This window comes from Ictidomys tridecemlineatus, chromosome 9 (genome assembly GCF_052094955.1).
Source record: "Ictidomys tridecemlineatus isolate mIctTri1 chromosome 9, mIctTri1.hap1, whole genome shotgun sequence".
Taxonomy (NCBI): Eukaryota; Metazoa; Chordata; class Mammalia; order Rodentia; family Sciuridae; genus Ictidomys; species Ictidomys tridecemlineatus.
In genome coordinates, this window is record NC_135485.1 from 59,489,647 (window position 1) to 59,515,241 (window position 25,595).

General features: G+C 40.9%; 1 protein-coding gene across 3 annotated transcripts in view; it reads left to right on the forward strand.

Moving 5' to 3' along the window:
* The window catches only part of Fras1 (Fraser extracellular matrix complex subunit 1), a 425,584-nt gene that overhangs the window by 244,146 nt on the left and 155,843 nt on the right, over positions 1-25,595 (forward strand). For all 3 annotated transcript variants that reach the window (XM_078021445.1, XM_078021446.1, XM_078021447.1), the window contains 4 exons: positions 420-560; positions 4,025-4,168; positions 23,792-23,944; positions 24,149-24,295. In XM_078021445.1, the coding sequence (XP_077877571.1) occupies positions 420-560; positions 4,025-4,168; positions 23,792-23,944; positions 24,149-24,295 (585 nt within the window). The remainder of the gene's footprint in view (positions 1-419; positions 561-4,024; positions 4,169-23,791; positions 23,945-24,148; positions 24,296-25,595) is intronic.

The window sequence follows — 25,595 nt, forward strand, 5'->3', positions numbered from 1 at the left end:
CACTGTAGAAACATTTGCGGAATCAATGAGCATAGCTCTATCATCTTTCTCTTTAACTTGGACAGCCTGTTGAGCAGCCAGGTATCTAGTGACAGAGAGAGCTGGCCCAAGGGAGAGGGAACTGTTTTATATTGCATTTTCTGAGAATGGCAACTGGGGAGAAAGACAGGTATGATTCTGCAAATGCTTATGTGTGTTTTGTGGCATTTGTACTTTACCTAATCTGGTTCCACAAGTGCTTGCTATGCAAGAGATCTCCTTGAAGAAAGAAGTACGAGATGTGTGCCATGTTGGGAAAACCAAGTGAATGTGCAAAACGTATTCCAACCCAGACAGGTTCATGTGAGGGTGAGCTAGACCTCCTGTTCGTGTCCTATGGAGCTTCCCTAATCATCTCCTCTGCTTTGTCTTTCTCCCAGCTTGCCACCAGTCCTGTTTCAAGTGTTTGGGGAAAAGCCCTCATAACTGCACAGCCTGCAGGCTTTCCCACGTGCTGCTGGATGGGCGGTGCCTCTCCCAGTGCCCTGAGGGCTACTTTAACCAGGAAGGTAGTTGTACAGGTGAGTATGTAACGTGCTGGGGCAGAGTCCCTATACCCAGGCTTTCTCTTCATACCGCAGCCAGACAGTGTAATTAGAAACCTTGTCATACCAGGGACTAGGGTTGGGCTGTAAAGCCTTGTCTTCAGTTTACAGGTGTAGAGGTACAGAGGGAGGGAAAATGTGAGATTCTGTGCTGCCAATAAGGAAGCATGGATGAAGTGAAAAATCAGAGTCAACTTTACCCTAGAGACTACAATTATTTGAATATACTTGGAACTAGGTGTTTTCTTGCCTGGGAGACCATGATCTGAATAAATAACTCCCTCATAAATTAAATAATGATGCTAATGACCTATAAGAACCAGAACTCAGTTCAGCATAACTCTTTGTTCCTATAGCTCATTAAAAATTTTAAAGATTTTTTTCTGATTATTAAAGGAGTATGTGTTCATGGTAAAAGTTCTGAAAATTCAGAATAGGAAAAATAAAAGGATTTGGAAGGTGGGGATCACTTATAATCCCACATACCAAAAGCAACAACACTTAACCTGGTAATATATTTCTTTTCAGTCTTCCTTTTATGCATGCTGTTGTTTAGCTGAAACAACATAAGAACTATACCTTTTTGATATTTACTTTTCCCCAAACACTAAGTCATAAACAATTCCCCATATTAGGAAAAACTATATATATATATATACTTTTCATGGATGCCTGCTATTCCATTTTTTCTCTCCCATTCCTTGTCACAAAAGAAATGGAGAAAGGATTTGAAATTTAAAGGTTCAGTACTCAAGGAGGCTAACTTTTTTTTACTTTATCTCTCACAATGTGGTTTTGCTCTGGTTATCTATTGCCACCCCAAATTAGTGGCTTAAAACAATAGATTATTTCATCTTTTTCCAGTTCTGGGAGTTGATGGACTCAGCTGGTTAGCTTTCTCTTAGGATTCTGTAGGTGGGTTCTTCATTGACATATCATCCTCCTGCTTAGTGTCTTACCTGATGAGGCCTCTTGTGGTTAAGTGAACTTCTTCACAGCCTGGTAGACTTCTTTAGTCAGCCTTCTTGGACACCAGTTCTCTTCCCCTGAAGTGAGTTTTCTAAGAGACCTACTAAATAGAACGTCCATGTTTCTTATAATCTAACCTCAGAAGTCTGGCTGTCACTTCTACTATCTTCTCTTGGTCAAAGCAGGACAGCCCAGGTTTGAGGGTATGAAGGGATAGACTCCATCCTTCAGTAGGTGAAAGGCTTATACGTACAGTGAGGGATGGGTTTAATGAAGGTCATCGTGGAGACAAACTACTACAGGTTCAAATGCATGTTTATAGGATCAGGCATTTGGCACAGGTAACTATGGTTTTCATCTTCGTTCTTGTGGCTACCACAGAATAGAGCAAGAGGGGAGAGAGGTATTTATTTCCTTTGTTGATGTGTTAGTCCAGCATGTTTTTAAGGTACCTTTATAATTCAATGACAGAGATTCTGGAAATTGCTAGTTCAGATTAGTGCAGGATTTTATTGGAATTGACAAAATACTAAAATTTAAGCACCTTATTGTAGGACTGTATTTTCTTGTATCTACAGGACAGAAAGAAGACAAAACACATTCTGTTGTGATTTTTAAATTTTATTTCCAAAACTAGATGGCTGAAGCCAGCTAATAGGAAAAAGCTCATTGTGATAAAATCGTATTACATGTGTTTCTGGAGTCAGAACACAGGTAATAAATTTATAAAATATTTTTAAAATAAATTAACATTTGGTAGATTCAGGTAGCCTTAAAGCTCAGAAGAGAAAATTTAGATTGAACACAAATTTAGACAATTGAAGATCAATATTATTTTTATTGTGGATTTTTCTTCCTTTTCGCAGATACCTTTTTAATTTCTTCCTTGGTGAGATGCTTTACTTTAAACACTCTATCAAGCCCAGTGGGAGAATGTTTCTGGTTTCTTTGTCATTAGAGTTGTCCTTGAAAGCCATTTCTATCCCTAGGTGCTTTCTTCCTAACTCAGTTGGTTTCTGTGTGTGTAAAATTGTTTCGAGGAGGAAACTCTGTGCAGCTCTAACTCTCCTCTGTCTGCCTGAAGTCAGCAGATGGATGGTACCACCAGCAGCAGGGCACGCAGGTCACTGGAAATATTCTGGTAGGGAGGAAGAACTGGGTGGGGGAATCATCCTGAGAATGTTAGCAGCTCTCAGATAGGCGTTTTCAAAGTCGAGAGCTCTAGGAATGTAAAAGGGGGTTAGTGCTCTCCTTCTAATCAGCAGTTCATTTTCTTGCTTGCTTTTCGTTTCTTTCTTCTTTTTTTTTTTTTAATATAACTCCTTATCTTCTTCTGGCCTCTTGCCAGAAGCAAGAGGCAGTTGACTTGACTTGAAATCTGCACCATTGCTTTCCACCAGTCGTGTGCCAGGAAGGAATTCATCAGTTCCAGCAAGCTCTACCCAGCTCCAGTCCCTTGCCTCCCCACCTCTTGGAATCAGACCCGCTTAGGCCTCCTGGTCCTTGGCGGAGAATCCTTAAATCTCCTCGCATGCTCCTGCTCCTGCTGCTGCCTGCTGCCTGCCTTGGCTGCGTCAACGCAGCTGTTGCTGCAACATCCTTTGATTCCTTGCCACCCTTATCTTTATTGCCTACCCCTTCCCGAGGCTCACCTGGTCTTTTGCAGTGTAGTACCTCTTGTTAACGTGGTGGTTTTTCTGGGGAAGACATAGCTTTGACATAATTTTGCTTTAGGAGTTGAACTTGAGATGCAGCTCATGATAACCTCCAGAGAGGACTTTTTTTTCCCCTGTTCTTCATATTTTCACTAATATTGCTGATAAAATGGACTTTCAAGTTGTGTGAAGAAGGGAAAGCTTGGCTGATGACACAGGCTAATGAGAAGTCTCAGTATCACTTGCTGTGTGTGGATCCCTCCGGGTGCCAGCAATTTCTGAGAAGTAAAATATCTCCCTCTTTTCCCTATCTCATTCTCCCTTTGAAGCATAGTATTTTGGAGTGGGGGACGTTTTACCATTTATCTTTGTGCTTTGTGACTGATTTGAACTTCCTATTTAATCCAGATGGGGATGGTCATTCTCGTTCCCCTGGAAGGTATGATACATTACACAAAATTTTATAGTTCTAAATTCCATATTATGTTTGTGGAAAGTATTCTTATTTTTTTTAAGTATTTATTTTTTAGTTGTAGTTGGACACAATACCTTTATTTTATTCATTTATTTTTTTGTGGTGTCGAGGATTGAACCCAAGGTCTCGCACATATGAGGCGAGTGTTCTACCGCTGAGCCACAACTCCAGCCCCACAGTATTCTTATTAATACCAGAAATGCAGTCTCTTGGTCAGGTCTAAGGGAGTGCCTGCCTTGCTCTGGAATCTTCAAAAGATGATTAGAGTTTGAGATTTGTAGAGTGCATTAAATACTTCATGAACTTGCATGTTGAGCTGCTAATTCTATTTCTCCCTTTAGAATGCCACCCGACCTGTAGGCGGTGCCATGGGCCCTTGGAATTTGACTGCACCTCTTGTCACCCTCATGTCACTGTTACCAATGGGAAGTGTGAGACCAGTTGCAAGGAAGAGCAGTTCCTCAATCTCGTGGGGTACTGTGCTGGTGAGTGGAACTTCCTTCAAAGTCCTTGGAAATTGCCAGGCTGCTGCTGGGGCTCTTCACAGGAGGCATAAAAGGCTCTTGTACTTATCCTTTGGGCTCAGATGCTGAACTCTTCTATAGATACTTGTCTCATGTCTGGGAATTCTCTGCACTGCTCGCCTGCAGGCATTTACTAAATATTTGTGGATTCAAATGGAACATCTAATAATACTCCTGCAGGACCTGAAAAACCTTAGAATCTCATACCAAAGAAGAGTGAAAGGATGACTTTAGTACATTTGTATGCAGTTGGCAATATCATTTTAAGACAGCAAAGTGTATTGTCAAAACACTCACTCCAAAGATGGTGTCTCTCTGTCTATTCTGTCTCCCCTTGCTGGGTAGAATCTTTGCCATAACCAGGCATGAAATTTTAAGGAGATTAACCCAAAAGTAGACCAGTTGCCTCAGGAGATGAGATTCTTTTTTTCATTCTCACATTAGAACTCAGATATCAAACAAATAACAAATTAGGAAAGCAAAGAGAAATTTCAGTAACATTGCAGACATCTGCCATTTATATCCATCTATTCATTCACACAACATCAGGAAATCTTGAGTCTCTACTAATGGTCAGATGTTTGGAATACTGCAGAGAAAGTGAAGAAGACAATGAGCCTGTCATCGAATACTTTATACAGATGAATATAATGTTAATGGGTCTGTGTACACGTTTTTACCCTCTTCTTTAAATTATAGGTGAAATTTTAAGAGTTCTGCTTTTAGCAGCTGCGGTGCTACTGGGCAGATGGTAAAGGCGAGGAAGCTGGGACCTGGTAGAATGGGTGCTGGAAGGCTTGTCCTTGGGCAGGACGGACTCATGGCCAGTTGTCTAGGTCATAGTGTCCAGCAGGCACTGGATATCACAGTCTGGTGGTGGGCAGAGGGAAGCAAGTCAGTGGCAGTGTAGCTGGTGGCACCATGGTCCTGGGTGATCCATTCCTTTCTGTACAAGATCTTCTGTACAAGGAAGCTGACAAAGGGAAGACATTGGTGTCTGCCTCCCAAAGGAGAATCTGATGATAGCAGGGGTTGACTGTTATTATAATTTGTAAGCTTGAATTTAGCTACTGAGTCTTATTTTAGGATATACAGGAGGAGCTATTGTGAGAACTAAGAAGACCCTGATATGGTGTGTCAGTCAGCTTTGTGTTACTACAGTGAAATACCTGAGGCAGCCAACTTATAAATAGAAAAGGTTTATTTATTTTCAAGTTTTGAAGGTTGGAGGTCATGGCATTAGCTTCACTTCCATTCTGGTGAAGGCCCTTCTCTCAGCTGCATCACATCATGGTGAAGTCATGTGTGTACGTTAGAGCTTATATTACTAAATAGGAAGTCAGAGGGAACAAACTTCTACTACTTCCCAGTAGCACCACCCTGGGGACCAAGGCTTCCATCACAAAGGGTCTTTGGGGGATCCAAACCATATTAAAATCATAGCACATGGTTAAAACACATTAGTAGTTAAGTATTGAGGACCCACCAAGCACAAGTTACTTGGTTGCTGTGTGAGGGAGCACAGAGACCCTTCAGCCTTCTTAAGGAGATGAACTAAAGACTCAGAAAACGAATCGTATAAAGAAATGTATGTTCAGTAACATTTATAGGCAGTAAAGGTTGTAGGAGTTCAATAGAAAGATATGCAACAAGACATGGAAGGCATCACACAGGAGAAGAAGAGCAAGGATTCAGTTAGAGGGAGGTCAGGTGGGCTTTTTGATTCCTCCAGGAGAGAGGCCTAGAAGCTAAAGCCCAGAAGGATGTTCATGGCCAGTGAGTCATCCAACCAGAGTGAAGAACATGATTGGCATTAAAGCATATTAAATGAAAGTGTTGGAAAATTGAAATTGGAAGCAGAATATTAAAAAATCCAGAGTTTTGGGCAAAATAGTGTGGACTGATCTTATAGGTGATAGGGTTATGAGAGTTTTGCAGAAAACTGTTCCTTGACTAAAGGAGTGTTATGGGCAAGAAATCTGCAAGCTGTGTGAAAGATGGACAAGGAAAGATCCGCATCAGGGAGAAGAATGAGAAGGTAGTACCAAAGCTACATCCTTAATGATGGCTTATTCTATTTCCAATCTATTTTCATGTGGACCCTAAAAATTTTATACTGGGACATATTTTATAAATAAATGTTTATATAAGGATATTGGAAATGTTTAATTTTTAATGAGCTCTGTTCCTGCCAATGTCCAGAACACTCTTTGATAGTAAATTAGGTGGTTAGGAAATGCATTAATTTTTTAAGGCTAATATGGGACCTTTAGAATCATGGGACTGAGTTAAATGATTCTGTGAGTCCCTAGTCTTAGAAGATCAGGTCCCATTAATGTGAGCAGGAAAAGCAAAGACTGGCTGACAAGGGAATTAAGTGTACTAAAAAAATGTTTTAAAATAAGATAGCCATCGTCTGGTGCTTGGGAATCATTTATTCGGTGAAGACTGGTGGAATAGTATTTGTTATAGAGAAGTTTGAGTAGTAATTTCAATTGTTACTTTTAGAGAAATGCATTGAGCCCAAGGCTTGTTCTTTTACTAAATATATGCCTTTTCTAAACACTTCTCACTCATCTGTAGCATTGTAACACATTCATCCTTTTACCAATTCATTGAGCATTTATTAAACATAAGTGCCATGGCAGGCTGAGCTCTGTGCTAGGCTCTGGGGGTGCAAAGATGGAACTTGAATTCAAGAAACTTAGTTTAGTGACAGAAGGAATATTAGTCTTCTAGGGTTGATATAACAAAACACCAGTGGCCGGGTGTCTTAAGAGAAAGATCTGTGGAAGATGGTTTGGATGAGGGCGGAAAGACCTTAGGAGGTAGTTGCAGGAATCCACATGAGAGATGAAGACATTTATTGAGAAAATTGATGAGGGAATGGAAAAAAGAAATCCTGGCTTTTCTAGACCAGACGTCCAAGATCAAAGCCAGCAGGGTTGGCTTCTCCTGAGGCCTCTCTCCTTAGTTTGCAAATGGTTGTTTCCTTGTTGCCTCCTCACGTTGTCTCCCTCCTGCCCTCTTTTCTTATAAGATTGAATTAGGATCAGACTCTGAGGCTTATTTTAACTTAATTATCTCTTTGGTGGTCCTATATCCAGCCGTGACGACATTCAAAGGTTCTGAGGTTTAGGACTTCAGCACACAGATTTGTGGAGGACACAGTGCCCATAAGAGAGGAGGGTATTGATTAGTATGATGTTGCTGTGGTACTCTGTCCACGGTACAGGATCCTTGATAAACCTGCAAGACAGGACCCCAACCCAGACTAGAATGTCTATATAAGGGGGTGTGAAGGCTTTCTGGAGCATGTCACAACTGATTGGAGTTTGAAAGGTAAGAATTAGAGGAGCATGAAGTTTTGAAGAATAGAGCAATCCAGCAATTCCAAAGAAGATACCTACTTAGTCATCCATGAAGACTTAAGTAGAATGTCAGTCCTGGGTGTGGGAAGCATGGGACTTGAAGTGGAGGGAAGCAGGGCAGAGCAGAAAGGCTCTACTCAGTTTAAGAACATGCTCTGTTATCCAGGCAGTGGTGAGATTATCTCTCAAAGGCTTTAAGCAGGAAGTATCATGGTGCAAGTGAAAGATCTGTGGAAGACGTCTTGGGAGATGAGACTAGGACAGAATCACCATTGGGAAGTAGTTGCGGAATCCACATGAGAGATGAAGCTCTTCATTGAATGAGCTGCTGAGGAAATGAAGGGAGGGAGTCCTGCCTTCGTTGGCTGTGACTTTAGGGTAATCTGTACACGTTTGCTGCTTTGTGGGCAGAAATAACCAAGAGTGGCAATTTCTTTTAGACCTGATGATAACAGAAGAGGGTGCTTTATAGATGGTTCCCAGGTTTCAGGTCATAGAAATTCAAGGGATGGGAGTAGATAGATGTACCACAGGTAGGAATAGGTGTAACACAGAGTGAGGAAGACTGTGTGTTTGAATTTAGACAAGTTGAACTTGGGGTGACAGTTGGACTTCCTGGGGCAGCTGTTCAGGAGCAGACTGAAGGGACAAGTGAATCGGTTTCTTCTTGCAGCCACCAGGAACTTGTCTCCTATCTTAAGTTGACCCTGAACCTTTCTTCTGGAATTCTATTTTTTAAACTGAAGTGTTGCCTTATTTGGGTTGTAGTTAACCTTGTGGAATGTTCAGATGAGTTTTATCTAAACTCAGGAAGGTGTCAGGAGGAGCTATGTGATGACAGAATGGGGGGTCATCCACCCTGGGCCGTGTCATTAGTGGAGCGTCCTTCAGTGTCCTTGAGAAGTCCTAGCTCATTGGAAGGACTCTGTGCTCTATGGTGAGCCTTACAAGGTGGTGGGATTTACCTGCGGGACTTATTCACTATCTGAGCTGTACCCCAGATCATCATTGGAGACCTCTTAATCACACTTAGCTGTTTAAAAAAGAAAATTACATCTAATCTATCACACAGACAAGAGTAAACACATCCTGGGAACAGGTCCAATAACCTCAATGTGTTCTCACATATGGAGATGTCATATGTTTGGGATTTTTTTCCTCTAAGTCTATCAAAGAAAATATATGGTTAGTGAGATTTAGGCCTGGGCTGAGGGTTTTCAACAAAGATAAATGAACTGGGGTGAGAGGCAGGAGTGCATAACATTGAGATAGACATGGTTAAGTGCTATGGAGAGCCAGGGTTTTTCTTCATAGATTTTTTTTTTCTCCCACATCTCAATATTATCAAAAATTTCCAAAGCCTGGGGTGCTTTATCCATTTATCATTTGTAGCTAAAAGCTTTCTCCTGTTCATAGAAGTGGGTGAAATTAAAAAGAAAACACAGATAAAAACCTGAGGGGGAAATGTCAAATGCAGATGCATTAAAAAAAATAATAATATCTTGGGCTCTCTGGATGCCTAATGGGATGGCTATACATTTTAGTTCTTGTGGGAAAAGGTAATAATTCTGAGAGAACAATATTACAGAGGGGAAGACTGGAAAAATTAAAATCACTGATTTGTTAGAATGGGGGAATTCTGAGGGATTAAAAGTGATTTTGTTTCAGCGGGAATTTTTTCATGTTTCACCATCCATATGGAATTATAAGCAAAAGAAAACAAGTTTCAGTAAAGAAATATGACTTTGATGGTATTTCATCTTGTGTTCCGTGGAATTCAGGGTCTAAGCAACAGTTATAGGTGTTCCATACAACAAAGACTCTTGGGAAAAAAATAAGTTCTCATATTTATTTGATCAGACATTTTGGTTAATTAAAGTTAATAGACTTTCATTATTCCAGTATTTCTTAGAACTTTATAGTTGCATGTGTTCATTGTGAATTGATAAAATATGATGGCCTGGACATCATTTCCCCAATATTCCATTAAAAACCCTCTCCTGGGCTGGGGATGTGGCTCAAGCGGTAGCGCACTCGCCTGGCATGAGTGCGGCCCGGGTTCGATCCTCAGCACAACATACAAAGATGTTGTGTCCGCCAAAAACTAAAAAAAAAAAATAATAATATTAAAATTCTCTCTCTCTCTCTCTCTCTCTCTCTCTCTCTCTCTCTTTAAAAAAAAACAAAACCCTCTCCTTTTTTTGTAGCCTTTCACGGGGCTAAACAATGGCTTACAGAACGATCTTTGGAAAAACCCCTGGACTAACCGGTGTTAGTATTTTGAATTATATTTGGTACTAAAGATAAAATGAGATTAATATCCTGTATGCCATAGGCCCCCTTTCCCCTCTTTCCCTCTCTCCTCTTTTTCCCCTCACTCCCTCCTTCCTTTCTGTGTGGACTGGCAGAGGGGTCACCCAAAGAGATGCACATTTTCTACCCTTTTGCTTCCTGAGGAACATAACTGTCAACATTTTTCTTCCAAACCAATTAAAAAAAAAAACACTTTTGAGTTCTTTCCATGATTTTCTCCATTTATTGTCATAATTTTTAAAAGAAGGGTCCTAAAATTTTTTGGTGAAAAAGTAGAACTTCACAGATTAAAAGAGCAACAGATATTCGTTTTGAATAAGCTGATAACAACTGCCACACTGAGTAATGTGGCAGGGTGGGGGCAGGGTGCAGTTCAAGTTGAACACAGTTGAGAATCTGGGAAGGAGCCCTGGGTGAGCCAATGAGAGCCAGATCTGTTCTGTAGCAGCTTCTACCATGTGGGGAGATGGGTTGGCCTTGCAGTTGCAAATGAAAAGGAAAGAAAGAGGCACAAACCTTAAACATGTAGTGGTAATTGCTTTCTTTTGATTATCAAAATCCATCCCTCAGAGATTTCTTCCCTTCTAAACCAGCCTTTTCTTGGCATCTCCCATGTCTAATTCCTGGTATGCTACTGGTTTCTACCAGTTACCTGGCACTCAGTATTGGATCTAATAATAGGTGATGGTTGTGGGGACTTAGTATGTAAAGTGTTGTGCTGATTGCTCCAAATGTATTTTGCCAATGAACAGTCACAGTGATCCTCTAAGGTGGCTACTAATCCTTTAACTGCTTTACATTAAAGAAACTGAAATGCAGAGAGTTAAATAATTGGCTCAAAATTACTGAAGTTGCAATTGATATAACCAAGAGTTGAAACTAGAGAGTGAATCCAGAATGCACATACTTAATCACTTGTGGTACTCCATGATGTTATAGAACAATTTAGAACACACAATAGGAGCTCAGGAATGATTTTTTGGTTAGTGGATTGACAGGGTCTGGTATGACGAATAAGGGAACTTGGAGAAGTGCTATCAAGAAAAGTTGTGGGCTGGGGATGTGGCTCAAGCAGTAGCACGCTGGCCTGGCATGCGTGCGGCCCGGGTTTGATCCTCAGCACCACATACAAACAAAGATGTTGTGTCCACCAAATACTAAAAAATAAATATTAAAATTCTCTCTCTCTCTCCCTCTCTCTCACTCTTTCTTTAAAAAAGAAAAGAAAAGTTGCAAGAACTTGCTAGTCTCTTGAATGAGGTATACACTATCATGTTCCTGTGTTCTTGTAGTATATTATCCTTATTAAATGATCAACTTTAAAGAAAAATTTTAACACATATTAAAGTTTGATAAGTTATATCATTCCACATTTATTTTAATGTTTTAAAGGAGTGTATAACTGCAGTTTTATAGTTGTAGTCAACAACTATGTAATTCTTTGTTCTTTTTCTCTTAACTATCACATTAATTTGCATGTTAATATGTGCAACATAATATGTGTTGACAATACTGGAAATATCCACATAATTCTCATTTTTTTGTGGCTAAATGCTGTTCAGTTATGTTTATGTAACTTAATTTAATTGACCATTTTATCTGGTTGATAATGAGTAAGAAATGATTTTTTTGCTTGGTCCAGGATAGGTTAAATATGACTTCCAATACTATAGCTTAGTTTTCCATGTTAGTGTTAATATAGTAAGAATGGTGTGTGGATTTATACTTTTCAAAGAATTTGCTTAACTTCTCACTCATTTGATCATCCCAAGAAAGCTTCTTGCAGAATTGGGAATACTAGATAATTCCCATTTTTGTTGACTGGAGAATTAAAAGCTCAGTTCAGTGCCTAACTAGCACATAGGTGGTGTTTGAGAAATGTCAGGTAGAACAAATGACTCAAATCAGGTTCCCAATGTCTCATCTAGTCCCTTTCTTTTTTTTTTTTTTAATACTTTTTTTTTTTAAAGAGAGAGTGAGAGAGGAGAGAGAGAGAGAATCTTTAATATTTATTTATTTTTTTAGTTCTTGGCAGACACAACATCTTTGTTGGTATGTGGTGCTGAGGATCTTTGTTGGTATGTGGTGCTGAGGATTGAACCCGGGCCGCACACATGCCAGACGAGCGCGCTACCGACTGAGCCACATTCCCAGCCCCTCATCTAGTCCCTTTCTAATGCATGCTAATTCGATCCAGGACCTCTTTCTTCTCAGTGCAAATCATATTTTGGTTCTTATCTCTTCTTTTTCCTCTTCATTCCATTCCTATTCTTCTATCTATATTTTTACAATTTTCTTGTGCTTTCTATTTTTTTTATACACTTGCTTCTTTATTTTCCTTATCTTCTTTTTGGTAATGCACTTTCTTTTCTTATTTCTCATCATGTCACCGTATCTCCTATTGCTTGAACTATGAATTGCATACCCAATCTCTCTCCAAAATTTTTAATGATTTTCTCTTCCTGTCTCTATTTGTGTTTTATTTAAGAGATCACACTGTCTACTGAGGGATGATTGAAGATTTCAAGACATTTCTTTTCTTTGAGTTTTTCCTTTCAGAAAACGAAAACAAAAACATGATCCATGCTTCAATTGAGGCCTTTCTATATTTAAAAAAGAAAAAAAAAAAGAATCACAACAGCAACAGGTATTTTCTCCTTCATGTGACTTTTGCTAAACATACCTTATCCAGCTGTAGTAATCACAGAAAGCTTACTTACAAGCTCTGCATCCACAAGGCTCCCAGTGAAGTCAGGGTCGCTGATGTCTTTGTGGGAACTGCGTGCCAGACCCAGATTTCAGGGAATGTTTTTGCAGGTCTGTGTTAATGGAACACAGATGGATTTAAACATAGCTTATCCTTGTCAGTACCAAAGGCAATAGAACTCTAAGGCTACGGTAACTTACTTTCCTTACACTCATGTAAATCTCTGTGGTTTACTTGTAGTGGACAAAAAACAGTGACTTAGTTGCAAGCATGATTGTTATGGTGTGGATATGAGCCCCCCCCCCACCAACTCTTAGGTTAATACAGGAATATTCAGAGGTGAAATGATTGGATTGTGAGCACTGTAACCTTATCAGTCCATCCTAGTTTGAATGGGCTCACTGGGCAATAACTGTAGGCGGATAAAGTGTAGCTGGAGTATGTGGGTCACTCGTGGGGCAATTCCCTGGAAGGGCTCATCTTCCCTGCAACCGCTTCCCCTGTCTCTCTGCTTCCTGGTTGTCATGAGATTCCCTCTTTCATGACCTTCCACCATGATGTTCTGCCTCCCCGTGGCCCAAAGCAATGAAGTGGATTTAGACCTTGGACTAAATCTCTCTGAAACTGTGAGCTCAAAGTAGACTTTTCCTCCTCTAAATTATTTTTGTCAGGTATTTTGGCCACACTGTTGAAAAGCTGACCCACACAATGATTATCAGTATTAATGTTGGTTCTGATGGGGCCCAGTACAGATAGAGAATAATAAATGTTTATTGAACACTTACTGTGTGCCATCTGTATACATACATTATCTCATATACTCCTTGTTGCAATCCCAGGAGATCAGTCTTATAGCATCTCCATTTACAACACAGAGACTGGGGTTAATGATATTAACCCATCTGCCCCAGCTTGTAGCCAGTAAGCAGTAGAGCTGGGCTTTATACCTAAACAGTGCTTCTTTAAAGGTACCCACGTGACTGCTGTGTCCTTGGCCTCAGTTTCCATCAGGCTGACTCTGCTTCTTGGTCATTTATTTACTCTTTTTGACACTCTGTGGTCTTGCCCACCATGACCTTCCCATGCACTCCTCACACTCCCTTTATGTTCAGTCTACAAGTCTGATTTCTCGTTTTGTTTTGCTTCAAGGAGTAACATCCGATGATAAAGCAAACAAACCTCACCTTTTCTTCTCCACCCACTTTTCTTAAATCAGCACAATTCAAAACTGTTTAGCTACAGCTGCTTCCTAACTACCCCTTTTCCATATTCGAATCACTGCCATATTTTGCAGATGCTACCTATGCAATAGCTGTTGGATATATTACCTTTTCTCTGTTTCTACTGCAAAACTCCAAACTCATCTTTCCCAGAAAGTACCCTCAATTTTTTTCCCCAAAAGGCTCTTCCCTATTAAAAGTCTCTGACTTCTTCCAAAGATGAGGGGTAACTCTTCTTGAATATTGGCTTTGATTTATAAAACACTTTTTAATGCTCAAAACTTTTTGATGGCTTCCCATTGCCTACCAAATGAATTGTAAATTCCTCACCCTGCTTTCCAAGGCCTCTGGTCTCCCTTGGCCCTAAGTGAGTGTCCAGAGCTCCAGGCATGCTAATTCTCTTCCTCACTCCACACTACCCCGCTCCTCTGTACCCTGTGCTAAGAATGTCCTTAGTTAGCATCATTTTCATTTATCAAAAAAGCATCAAAGTTTAAGGCCCTCTTCCTCCTTTTGGATAAATGCTCTTTGGACCTTCTTTGATACAGCATTTTGTGTGTGGCTTTCTTGTCATTCCTCCATGAACCTGTCAAGGGAAGGTTCTGAGTCTGACTCAATGTATGGTCTTCCATAGTATCATCTGTAGTGCCTCCTTCCAGCTGACTTGCCATAAGTGTTAATAAAGTGAACCATTTTCTATTTTGAAGCTAAGACAAGTAAAACAGAGATGGGATACAAGGTGTCAAGATCCACAAGCAGGTGTGTGCTCATGTCCCCTTGTTGTTGGTGTGATCTGGCACCAAAACTGAGAGCTTTGCGTTTATATTTGACACTGCTGCTTGCCACCTTCTTCAAATGGTCTGTGTTCTCGGCTCCTACTGCAGCCTTCCCAACACATTGGTGAGTTTGTGCATACTGGATAGAAATCGATGTCCTTTCACATGAAGGTCAGTCTATTGTGGTGCTTTTTGTTTGGTTGGTTTGCTAAGAGTAAAGCAATGGCCGTAGGCACTGAAAGAAGGAAGTTTTGTTTGCTTATGTGGCTGGTTGGTTTTGTTTTGTTTGTTTTATGGTTTTTGCACTAATTCAGAGTCTCTAAGAAAAAGAACACATGCTTTCTAAGAGCTTACGGGTGAGCTGAGCCTAGAGTAACGATGAAAAGGAAAGAGATTCCTCTTTCTCGTCTGCCATCCACTTGTTATTTTTGGATCCTTTCTGTACTTATCTCACAAGTTGAATCCCATCGATTTTAAAGGAGGCATCAGAATCCAAATTCTACATCTTATAAAGGGCCTGAGTTTCAGTATGAAATTGTTTCCTTTTTACCTCATGAAGAACAGCTACAAGTGCTGATTATTTTAACCACTTCCAAATGCACTGAATGTAGTTGCATCAGGAACCTAATCGACTGACAGGACATTACTAAAAATCTCACTGTGTGTCTAAATTTATCTTTATAGCTCATTATTTATCAGCTAAGGAGTCACTGCCCCATAAAACCCAAATCCAAAGCTATTGCTTCAACAGTACACATTTACTTTAATATCTTCAAGCTTTTTTGACTTTGCTCCAAAGACCTGAAATAAGTCATTTCACTGCTGTGTGCTTCCATCCATCATGATTGTGGGTAATCCTCACTGATCCTTGAAGCAGAGCCTTTGTGATTTGAAGAAAGCATCACACAGCGATGACCACATGCAATTTCCTCACAGCTGCAGGGTGACATATTAGGGGATGTTGCAGCTGCTGAGTCAAAATATTAATTTTTTATCTGTTGAAATTTTTAGCATGTCTGCATGCTGCGCAGATTTACAAAACAAATAGAACCTTCTGATGCTTAAAACAAGAACTGTATTTATTTTATCTGGAGCTAGTAAATTCATTTCCAGGCTCCCTTGCAATGTGTTCATTAATTTGCTTGTTTAGAGTATGAATTCACTGCATTTATTAACAAAGAGGCACATACACAAACAATTGGAATTCCACCCTCTCACACACTCATACAACACAAATGCTTGTTGACATCAGTAACTTGAAACAGGCTAAACAGAAAGGTACCCTGTGTCTCTCTTCTTTCCTTGTCACCCTTAATGAGTCATATGTAAAGACTCACCATTGTAATTGCAGTAGTGACAAGAAAGAATTTACTTACTGAGTGGCACTGGGAGGAAATCTGAGATGACCTCCAGAATTGGCACTTTCTTCAGCAATTAATGGATGCACATTCACCATTTAGACATATTAGAGGCCAACCTCTTATTTTTTTTTTTATTACAGACAGGAAGATCAGATGTAAATGCCTCACTGCACAGATGGGGATTTTAGGATGGGACACTAATCCTTGCAGAGGCTGCTAGATTGGTGGGTTGGAAACTCACTTCCCCTATTTTAGTAACTGCAATCCTGGTAAAGATTAAGCAGCAATGGTATAAACTTTCTGTAGTGTGTCCTGGGAAATTGTTTCAAATCATCACCTTTGGGCAGGAACAGGAGTGGAGTAGACAGGGGATTCATTCTGGGGTTTGTTGGCCTCTCTGAAGATACTGCCCTTTTAAGGACACAATTTCTGATGGGTTGTGTTACTACAGCATAGTCCAACAAGGATCTGAATTAGGTTACCACCTACCAAGAATAATTCAGGGGTTGCCTCCAAATCAGCTTAGTTCTAAGAAAGTGTGTCCACAGTGTAAAGTGACTGGTGTCAAACATCACTGGCACCACGTCACTTCCCACAGTGCCTTGAGTCAGGACTCCTACCATCTCTTAATTGCATTTAGACTGTATAATTAATACATTTGGCTGGCCACTGGGATATTTCTCTCTTCATCATCTCAAATTGTAACTGACAACACACTTGAAAATTGTCACACACACAGTCAGGTAGCACCTTTTTCCTCCTGGCTGGAAGTGGATAGAAACCAGTCAGTATCACCCACATTGACCTTTTCATGGGACTCCAAATTCTCCCCAGTTCCTTAGTATTTATTCCGATATTGTTTTCCTTTTACTTGACAATTATGTAAGTGCTACCTACTAGGTACTACTGATTTGGCCACATTCTACTTTGATTTCCTTTTTAAAAGAGTTTTGGGAACTGACAGGAAAATAACCTGAGGTGTGCTTTTCTTCCTTCCCAAGGTTCTCCTTGAGACCCGCACTCCCCTCCACAGTGGTGTTCATGTGCTTGTGTTATATTAGTATTCTTCACCTGCCTAGTCAAGCATAAACCCCTTAAGAACAGTTCAGCTGTGGGATGTTAATTGCCAAGAAGGGGCTTCTGCAGATGGAACAGAGGGAAACGGGGGAGTAAACACTACAGACCCTAATCCCATCTCCCCGCAAACGTTTCATGTTGACAGCAGCTGAATGTCAGAGGTTTTTTTGAATTGTTGGTTTTCTGCTGTGGTTTTATGTCTTCTCTCATTTATACGATTTCTCATTTAAATCTGTAAGAAAAACACAGAAACCTCAGCAGATGGATACAAAACACAAATTCCTAACTGTCTTTAGGATATATTCCAAACTTCTTTACTTGACTTATTGTGGTCTTCCAAACCTGATCCAGCCAGGACCTCAGCGGTTCCTTTTATATTCTTTAAGATCCTGCCATATATGAATTTTTTCTCCCTTCCTGGAAGACTTCCCATTCTTTGGGATTTTCCCAGGTCTTGAAGGCATCCCATGTCACTGGATTTTCATTGAAGATTTCCCTCTTTTTGGAACCCTTTCCAAAACCTCTCAACCTTACCTGGTTGCTCTTGCAAAGAACCCACACTCCTGGCTTCCCCTGGGAGGTCTTCCCTGTTTCCTGGACTGAGTTGGTTCCTCTCTTATATACTCCCATGTCATCCTGTCTTCACCCTGTAGCATTCCATAGTAATAGCCAACCTACTTCTATGCCTCCATGTTTACCCTGTGTTCTCTTATTGCTGAACCTGCTGTGCCACATCTCCATCCCAGGTGGCACAGACATAATTTGACTTTTTTTTTTTTTTGGCATTGCCAGGGATTGAACCCAGGGCTTTGCACATGTTAGGGAATTATTCTACCACTGAGCTACACTCAAGCCCATGAACGTAAGTTGGAGAGAGCTCTCTTAAAGGAAAGAAGCGCAGCCCAAGTCCATCTGAACACTGGATCAATTTTCCACTGGGCTGTCTCTAAACCTATTCTGTGGGAGAGGAGACAGGGCAAAAATGAATGGTCTCCCTGCTCCTTTTTTTCTCTCCATCTGGAAAACCTTTTGTAGGCTGGGATAGGGAGATGAATAATATAGGGCTGATATGATAGGGGACCTGGCTCTATTAGTTCTCCAGTGTACATTTGGGTTTCCTTTCTTCTTTCCTTCCTTCTTTCTTTCCTTCCACCCCTTCCCTCCCCCTTTTCCTTCCTTTCTTCTTTCTTTCTTTCTCCCCTTCTTCCTTTACCTGTGTCCTGGGCTCTACAAATTTTTTTGTTTTATCTTTTTGTGTGTTTTTAGATGGTGCTGGGGATTGAACCCAGGCCTCGCACAGGCCAGGCAAGTGTTTTACCATTGAGTGATGACCCTTGCCCAAAATCTGGTATCTCTGTAGGTCTGATTTTGATGACTTTCTCTAGGAGCACATGATGATACCACATTCCTGGTTCAATGCAGGAAAGTCACAGTGGGTGAGGAAGAAATCACTGATATTGATATTTCAGATTATTATTGGACATACCTATTAACTACTCAATTACAATGATGTCTACAGGGTCATTTCTCCCCCTCCCACCATCCTGAATACCCTGTAAGTAAAGTAGTAATCTCAATATCGTAGTTTGAAAGAAAAAGACTTTTTAAATGCTCATCCTCACTTAAAAAAAAAAAAACACAAATAAAAACAACATAACACCAATTATCACCAACCAAATTAGTCAAGATTGATTTTACTATTTTAAATTTTTTGGTTCTGTTGAAGGTATGATGAAACAGTTTCATGAATGGTTCTGGGAAATATAAATTGATACAAACTTTCTGGAAAGAATTTTTTGACACATATTAAGAATTTTGTCTTGTTTTTTATTCCCATGGTGGTTAAAAGTATATACACTTGGGGCTGGGGATGTGGCTCAAGCGGTAGTGCGCTCACCTGGCATGCGTGTGGCCCGGGTTCGATCCTCAGCACCACATACCAACAAAGATGTTGTGTCCGCCAAGAACTAAAAAATAAATATTAAAAATTCTCTCTCTCTCTCTCTCTCTCTCTCTCTCTCTCTCTCTCTTAAAAAAAAAAAAAGTATATACACCAGAGTTGGTCTGGATGTGACATATGAGCAAGGGACTTTTAAACTCCCAGAGCCTCAGTTTCTCATTTGTAAAGTAGGGATAATGAGATTGTCTACTTCATCTCTTCAGATGAGATTATGCACTTATAGTAATTAGTAGAGTGCTTAATATGTATTCAGAACTCAGTAAATGTAAATAAACTATAATGATACTGTGAATTACACTATTTCAACATTGTCCTTTAGGAAATAATGTGGAGTGCAGACAAAGATTTATGCACAAAGACTTTACCATAGACTTAATTAGAAATTGAAGACAAATTGGAAGTAAATGTTCAAACTATAAGGAAAAAAAAAAGCATTTTTGGTTGTTTCCTCGATGCTGGAATATCAAGTAGGTCCTGTTTACAAAGAGTCTCTAAAGATAGGTAGAAATGCTAGTGAGTATATTGAGTATATAAAAATGGGTATTGAGTATATAAAAAAAGAGCTACATGCTCACATTTAATATAATCTCACCAGTGTGAAAATCTGTATATGTAAAATATGTAGAGAAAAAACTAAAAGAAAAAATGCCAATGTTAGTAGTTACTGGCTCTGAAAGGCATTCCTAGGGTGATTTTCATGTTTATTTATAATGTGTAAAGATTTTTTTCTATTTTCTTCCATGGGCTACTTTACAGTCAGAAAAATACTAACCCAAGATCCCTGTTTGAACTCTGCTCAGTTTTCCTCTGTAGATCACAGTGGCCCAGGCTGGAGCCAGAATCCTGCTTGCAGGTGGTACCCAAGGGACTGGCCACTTGTAGCCTGTCATGCCTGAGTTCTGGAGTTGCCCCAGGGAACGGTACTTTTCTGGTTGTAAGTCAGAACACTGGTATTAATCCTCGAGCTCTTGTTGCTCTGATTTCTGGCTTCTTTCCCTGTGAGTCATTACTCATTTTGAGATCTCCCAAGGAATTCTTTCCAACAAAGAGATTTTGACTTCGAGCCTCTGAAGACAAAGGTGTTTTCTAGGTTTTAGGAATTTATTGTTCCTTTTGGCTTGGTTTAATAAAAATCAGTCAACCAGCCTTTGGAACAGGATTCCAAAGCATATTTATTTAAGTGGTCTTCCATGGAGGGCTTGTGTATGACAGGATTAGGAAGGGAGGTTTGCGTGAGTGGATGAATGCAGTACCTACTCAGGTTGTTGCTTCGGAGTGAATTTATTTAGAAGATCTGGTGTTCAGCATGACTTTTTAAATCACAGAATGCCTACAGATAGTGAACAAAAAGAGAGGGTTCAACTTTCCAAACTCAAGTAGTTATAATCTCCCATGTAAGCTGGAACTGTAAACTAACTTGGATTAATGTGACGCTTTGGGCAGCTGCAGTTCATGGTTTTATATTTTCAGACATCATTTATTGATTTCTCCTTTGCCTCTGGGTACTCACTCTATCATGCAGTGTGATATGTCAGGGGATTGATGGATGTCTTCTTATGACTCTTGTAACAGGGAGCCATAGAAGGAGGTGGAGGTCCCAAGTCGTTTCAGTCTCCACAGTTCTTGAGCTGTTTCTACTAGCTTCTGGAAGCTCTACACCTAAATCCAGGCATTTTGGGTTAAATACATCTGGAGACTCAGTTAGCATAGAAGTTGAGGGTTGTGAGAAATCCTTACATTCATCAGGCAGTCAGAGGCAGAGAAAGAGGACTCAGCGCAAGATGATCACCAGGGTAAAATGTGCTAGGAGAGGATACAGGGATTTTGCTGAGGAGGGCTGGAATTCTGGAGGCCAAAGGCAGGTAACAATGAAGTGGGAGTTAGGAAGGCAGGAGACAGGGTATGCAGAGCAAAAAGTTCTGGGGCAGGAAGAAATGCAGAGCATGTTTGTTGAGGAAAAAGCAAGTAAGGGGGAGGAAAAGTGGAATAAAGTTGAAAAATTGGATCAAGAATGCAGATGCAGGGCTGGGTGTGGTGGCGCATGGCTGTAATCCCAATGGCTTGGGAGCCTGAGGCAGGAGGTTCACAAGTTCAAAGCCAGCCTCAGCAACTTAACAAGATCCTGTCTCAAAATAAAATGTTAAAAAGGGCTGACATTGTGGCTCAATGGTTACGTGCCCCTGGGTTCACACAAAAAAATGTAGATGGAGGAATCCTGAGACATGGAAGAAAATGAAATAAAAAATGGGAAAAGATAGCTGTTAAGGTTGGAAGGAATGAATTGAAGGTGCTAATTGAGTGAAGTAGCTGGGAGAGTGGGGAGGAGGACCCACCCGACTCTCGCTTCCTTTAGAAGTAATTAATACACATCACACTCCTCATTTCAGCAGCTTCTAGAGAGCCCTAGGATCAGGCGGACCCATAAATACCTATTTATTATACCCACAAAACACTACAGAGATTTGCTTACTTTCTCTTTTTCTTTTTTTAATTTCTCTAATTGCACACTAGAGAGAGCTTCAGTTAGATGCAGCTAGTTGTTAGGCAGCGAAACACCTGCAGATCTTGTTGCTGCATGCCTGAGCCCAGAAAGCTCTGTTCATGCTTGTTTGAAGAGGACGAGGCCAAAGCTTTTCAAATAAAAAAGCCTTGACTCTGGTAGTGTTTCAGAGATTTCCATCCTAGCACTTCCCCACTCGCCCAGGTAATCATGAAACACTCTCACCTTCACTTCCCTCAGCAACTTTCCAGAGCTTTTGAACTTCCCCTTGCACACCTAGGATTGTGCTGCTGCTCTGGGAGGAAGACACAGAAGAACAGACAGCTTGGCATGTGTAGAAACCACGCACCAGGCGGGGGAAGAGCCCCCTTCTCACATGTCCCTCGATCCGGTCATTATTTCCTTTATAATTTACTGAAGAGCTATAATGAGGATTAATTTGGTTCTTACGATATCATGAATTGTTTCTGATATGGGCAAAAAAGCTGCTTGTAATTTGAAACTCCCAAGGTTCAGCGAAAGGTCAGGGGCTGTTGGTTTGTGTGCTATTGAGAGTCCTTGTTTTTCAGGGGAACACTTGGCTCAACTTCTGGGCTGGCTTTAAGGGTTTCTGGGGAAAGGGTTCTCCTGTGGACAAGTGGGCACTGGGATGGGGGCGAGAGCTGGAATTGTACAGAAAATGTGTCTAGATGGTTAGTAGTTGAGAAAGTGTCACCAAGAGTACAGGTAGAAAGACTGGTTTTCAGCAGGGCTCAGGGCAGGTGATCTGTTTTACTGACATGGATTTTTTTTTAGTGAAAATCTAGCTGAAAATCACAGTGTCTCTCTCCAAAGCCTTGAGGTGAAACAGGACCCTCTGGTATTGCCAGCTGGCCATGCTATCGATAGGAACTGGGTTCAAAGGAGCTGTCTGTATCAATAACTAAGAAAACAGTGAAGAAACCACACAGCACAGGAACATAAGTTTCTCAGGTAGGATGGCTAGGTGACCTAAAGGTCAGTTCCAGCACTGGAAGGAGCAAGAGAGAGAGCAGGCACACCTGAAAACTTCTATTTATTGGGAAAAATACATTCGAGAAAGTTCCACCCAAATAAGGCAAGGGATTGGGTTTTGAAGGGTGGAGGGTGGAGTCTTGCTTGGTGATGTCTTGTGGTCAGCAGATTGACTGACATCTTGGAAAGCCACACCCATCTCAGGTGCTGTGTGGAATCATAGGCAGACAGAGAGGAAAGGCATACATATGTCGCACAGCTCCATCAGGCACTAATGTCAGGCCAGTCCCCTCATTCGCTCAAATGCGCACAGCTTACACACACACACAGCCCACGGCTGGCTCGTGACACTCTGGGTCCTGGGTGGGTATTAGCAAGTGCAAGCTCTTTGCATCCTGCACGGGAAGGTGGGAAGGCTCTGTATCCTGAACTCTGACTTTTCTTTTCCTAAATCTTTATTCCTTTTTCATTTGGGTGCATAATTCAGGATTTGTGGGTTTTCTTCTGCCTTTGGGATGAAGGATGGTAAACGAGACTCAGAGGGTAATCACCACTTGAAAGCAGAGCAGAGGACATTTTCACCCACAATGAAAGCTGAGCACAATCGAGTTCTTTATTAGAGGATGACTATTATATGAGCGAGAACAAGAGAGTGCTGGCTGCACAAGATAATTTGTTTTATAGTTTTAATCACAGCTGGTCTGACAGAGAGGCTATGAATCATGTATCAGGTCATAAAAGTGATTTTTTTTCAACTCCCAACCCTTCTTTATAACTTTATCTCTAGCTAAAGACTAAAAATTTCCAGTGACTCAGTCCATTATGTACTACCTGCCTTGCCCCCATCCCAAAGGCTGAGACTGGTATGCTCTCTCTGGAAGACCAAGTGCTGGAGCCCACTATGACCAGGAGCACAGACTGGGAACAGACTGCGGACATACTCAAGTGCATGCAGCCCTTAGGGGAGATGTTGAGCGTACCAAGCCTGCTGTTTCTGTTGGTCTGACAGTTCTGTCTACACCCCCAGCAAGTATCTATCACATGTGCCCTGGTACTTGAAGGTCATTCAATTGGAAAGAGATGAAAACTCAATTGCTGTGCTGGGCCTAGCCATTTGCTAAAAACCTCAAACACACAATTTGTACAGGTCCCGAGCTTCTGCTTTACTGACATACGCTGCCTTTGGGCTACTCTCCGGCTCTCTGTGCTGCAGTGCTGGTAATTGAAATCCCTCTGCCCTCCAGTGTAGTGATTAGGCTGTACTCATGAGTACCCCTGCCTTCTCTCTGTTCCCTGCCCTCTCCAGACTGCCATCCCCTGTGCCAGCACTGTGTAGCTGATCTCCAGGACACTGGGAGCGTCTGCCTGAGGTGCCAGAATGCCCGCTACCTGCTGCTAGGGGACCACTGTGTTCCTGACTGCCCTTCTGGATACTACGCAGAGAGGGGAGCTTGTAAAAGTGAGTAAGTGCTGACTCAGGAGGTTCTCCTGGGGGCAGTTGCTGAGAGGGCTTGAGCTTCCTGAAGAAGAGAGGAGCATATGTGCATGGACCGTGAGCCAGACCAGCAAATGTGCTCGAAGTGGGGGCCTTGTTATAACCAGCACTTGCAATGCTGCCTTGGAAGTCAGCCTGGCTTCATGGTTTCTGTTTGTTTCTCTGCAGAATGCCACTCCTCCTGCAGAACCTGCCAGGGCGGAGGACCTTTCTCTTGCTCCTCGTGTGACGCCAACCTCGTTCTGACCCACATTGGCACCTGCAGCACCACTTGCTTCCCTGGGCACCATCTCGATGACAACCATGCTTGCCAGCGTAGGTGTTTTAAATGAACCTTCTCCCCTCTCCTACCCTTCTGGGCCCATGAGAAGAAATTGTGAGGTTCCTACTGCCATCTTCTCTCCTGGCAGCCTTCATTTTTCTAAGAGGAAAAAAGCTCATCTAAAAGGCCACATGGATATTCTTAGAAGACTATAACTCAGATTTCAGTCTCACTGAAAGCACTGTCCTCTCTGAGTATCAGCTATGTGATTTTAGGCAGGTTACTTCTCTTTTTCGGTTACCCCATTAGAAAAATAAAAATGCTAGTCTATCTCCTCTTTATGGTTTCTCCCATAAATCCAGCTGTTTGATCCTGGGCAGAGAATGGAGCTCACTCACTCAGTGGATTGAGCACGAGTCTAGATTTAATTTGTCTTCTACGTGTATTTATTGAATATTGACGATGTGATACAAAACATTCCATTTCTGCCCAAATAGTAGTTATTTTATCTTGCATAAGAGCTACTCATATGCATGTCTTATATCCTAAATAAGTTAGAATATGATTAATTACTTTGATTCAAAGAGGACAAAGAACAAACTAAGAGTTAGAATAAATTAGGGAAAGGGCAAATCTGGATGGGGAAAAAAATTAGGAAATCCTTCACAGATGAAGGAACATTTGTGATAGGCCAGGGCAGCTTACTTTATTTCAATCACTAAAGTGTCATTTTAAAAAATTGTTATACTTTTGAAAATGACAGTGAACAAATACAGTGGTGATATTTCAATTTCATGTTCTGGGAAGTACCATATTAAAGGCAGTGTAGACTAGTAGCTAGGAGAGCGGGCTCTCAAATCAGGAGACGAAAGTTCAAATCCTAAATGGCACTCGCCCACTCTGTGAAAGTCAGTTAATTGTAGTTCCTTAGTTTCTTTTTCTGTGAAAAGGGGATTTGAACAGTGTTGTTGCAGTTAACATAGACCCCAGCAGGGAACCAGATCTATGCAGACTAACTATTGTTGTTACTGTTTGTCATGGTCGTCATCACCATTATCAACACCATCTGGAATGAGGCAAATAATTTAATAAAGTTATTTATATGGATAGAGATAGAACGATAAATACCAATGTTAATTTATTTAGATGCCTGCGTGCATTTGCATTTGAAATGAAGTTATGTATGAAACTCACACTTTTGCATCATCTGTTGAGATATCAGAGATAGAACTCTTTTTCAAACAATGAGAAGATTTCTTTACTTTTGAAACAAAAACTTTGCTTGTTATATATCAACCATCGGCTGGAATCTATAGATTCTATAATGCAGGAGACAGGAATAAAATACTTGTG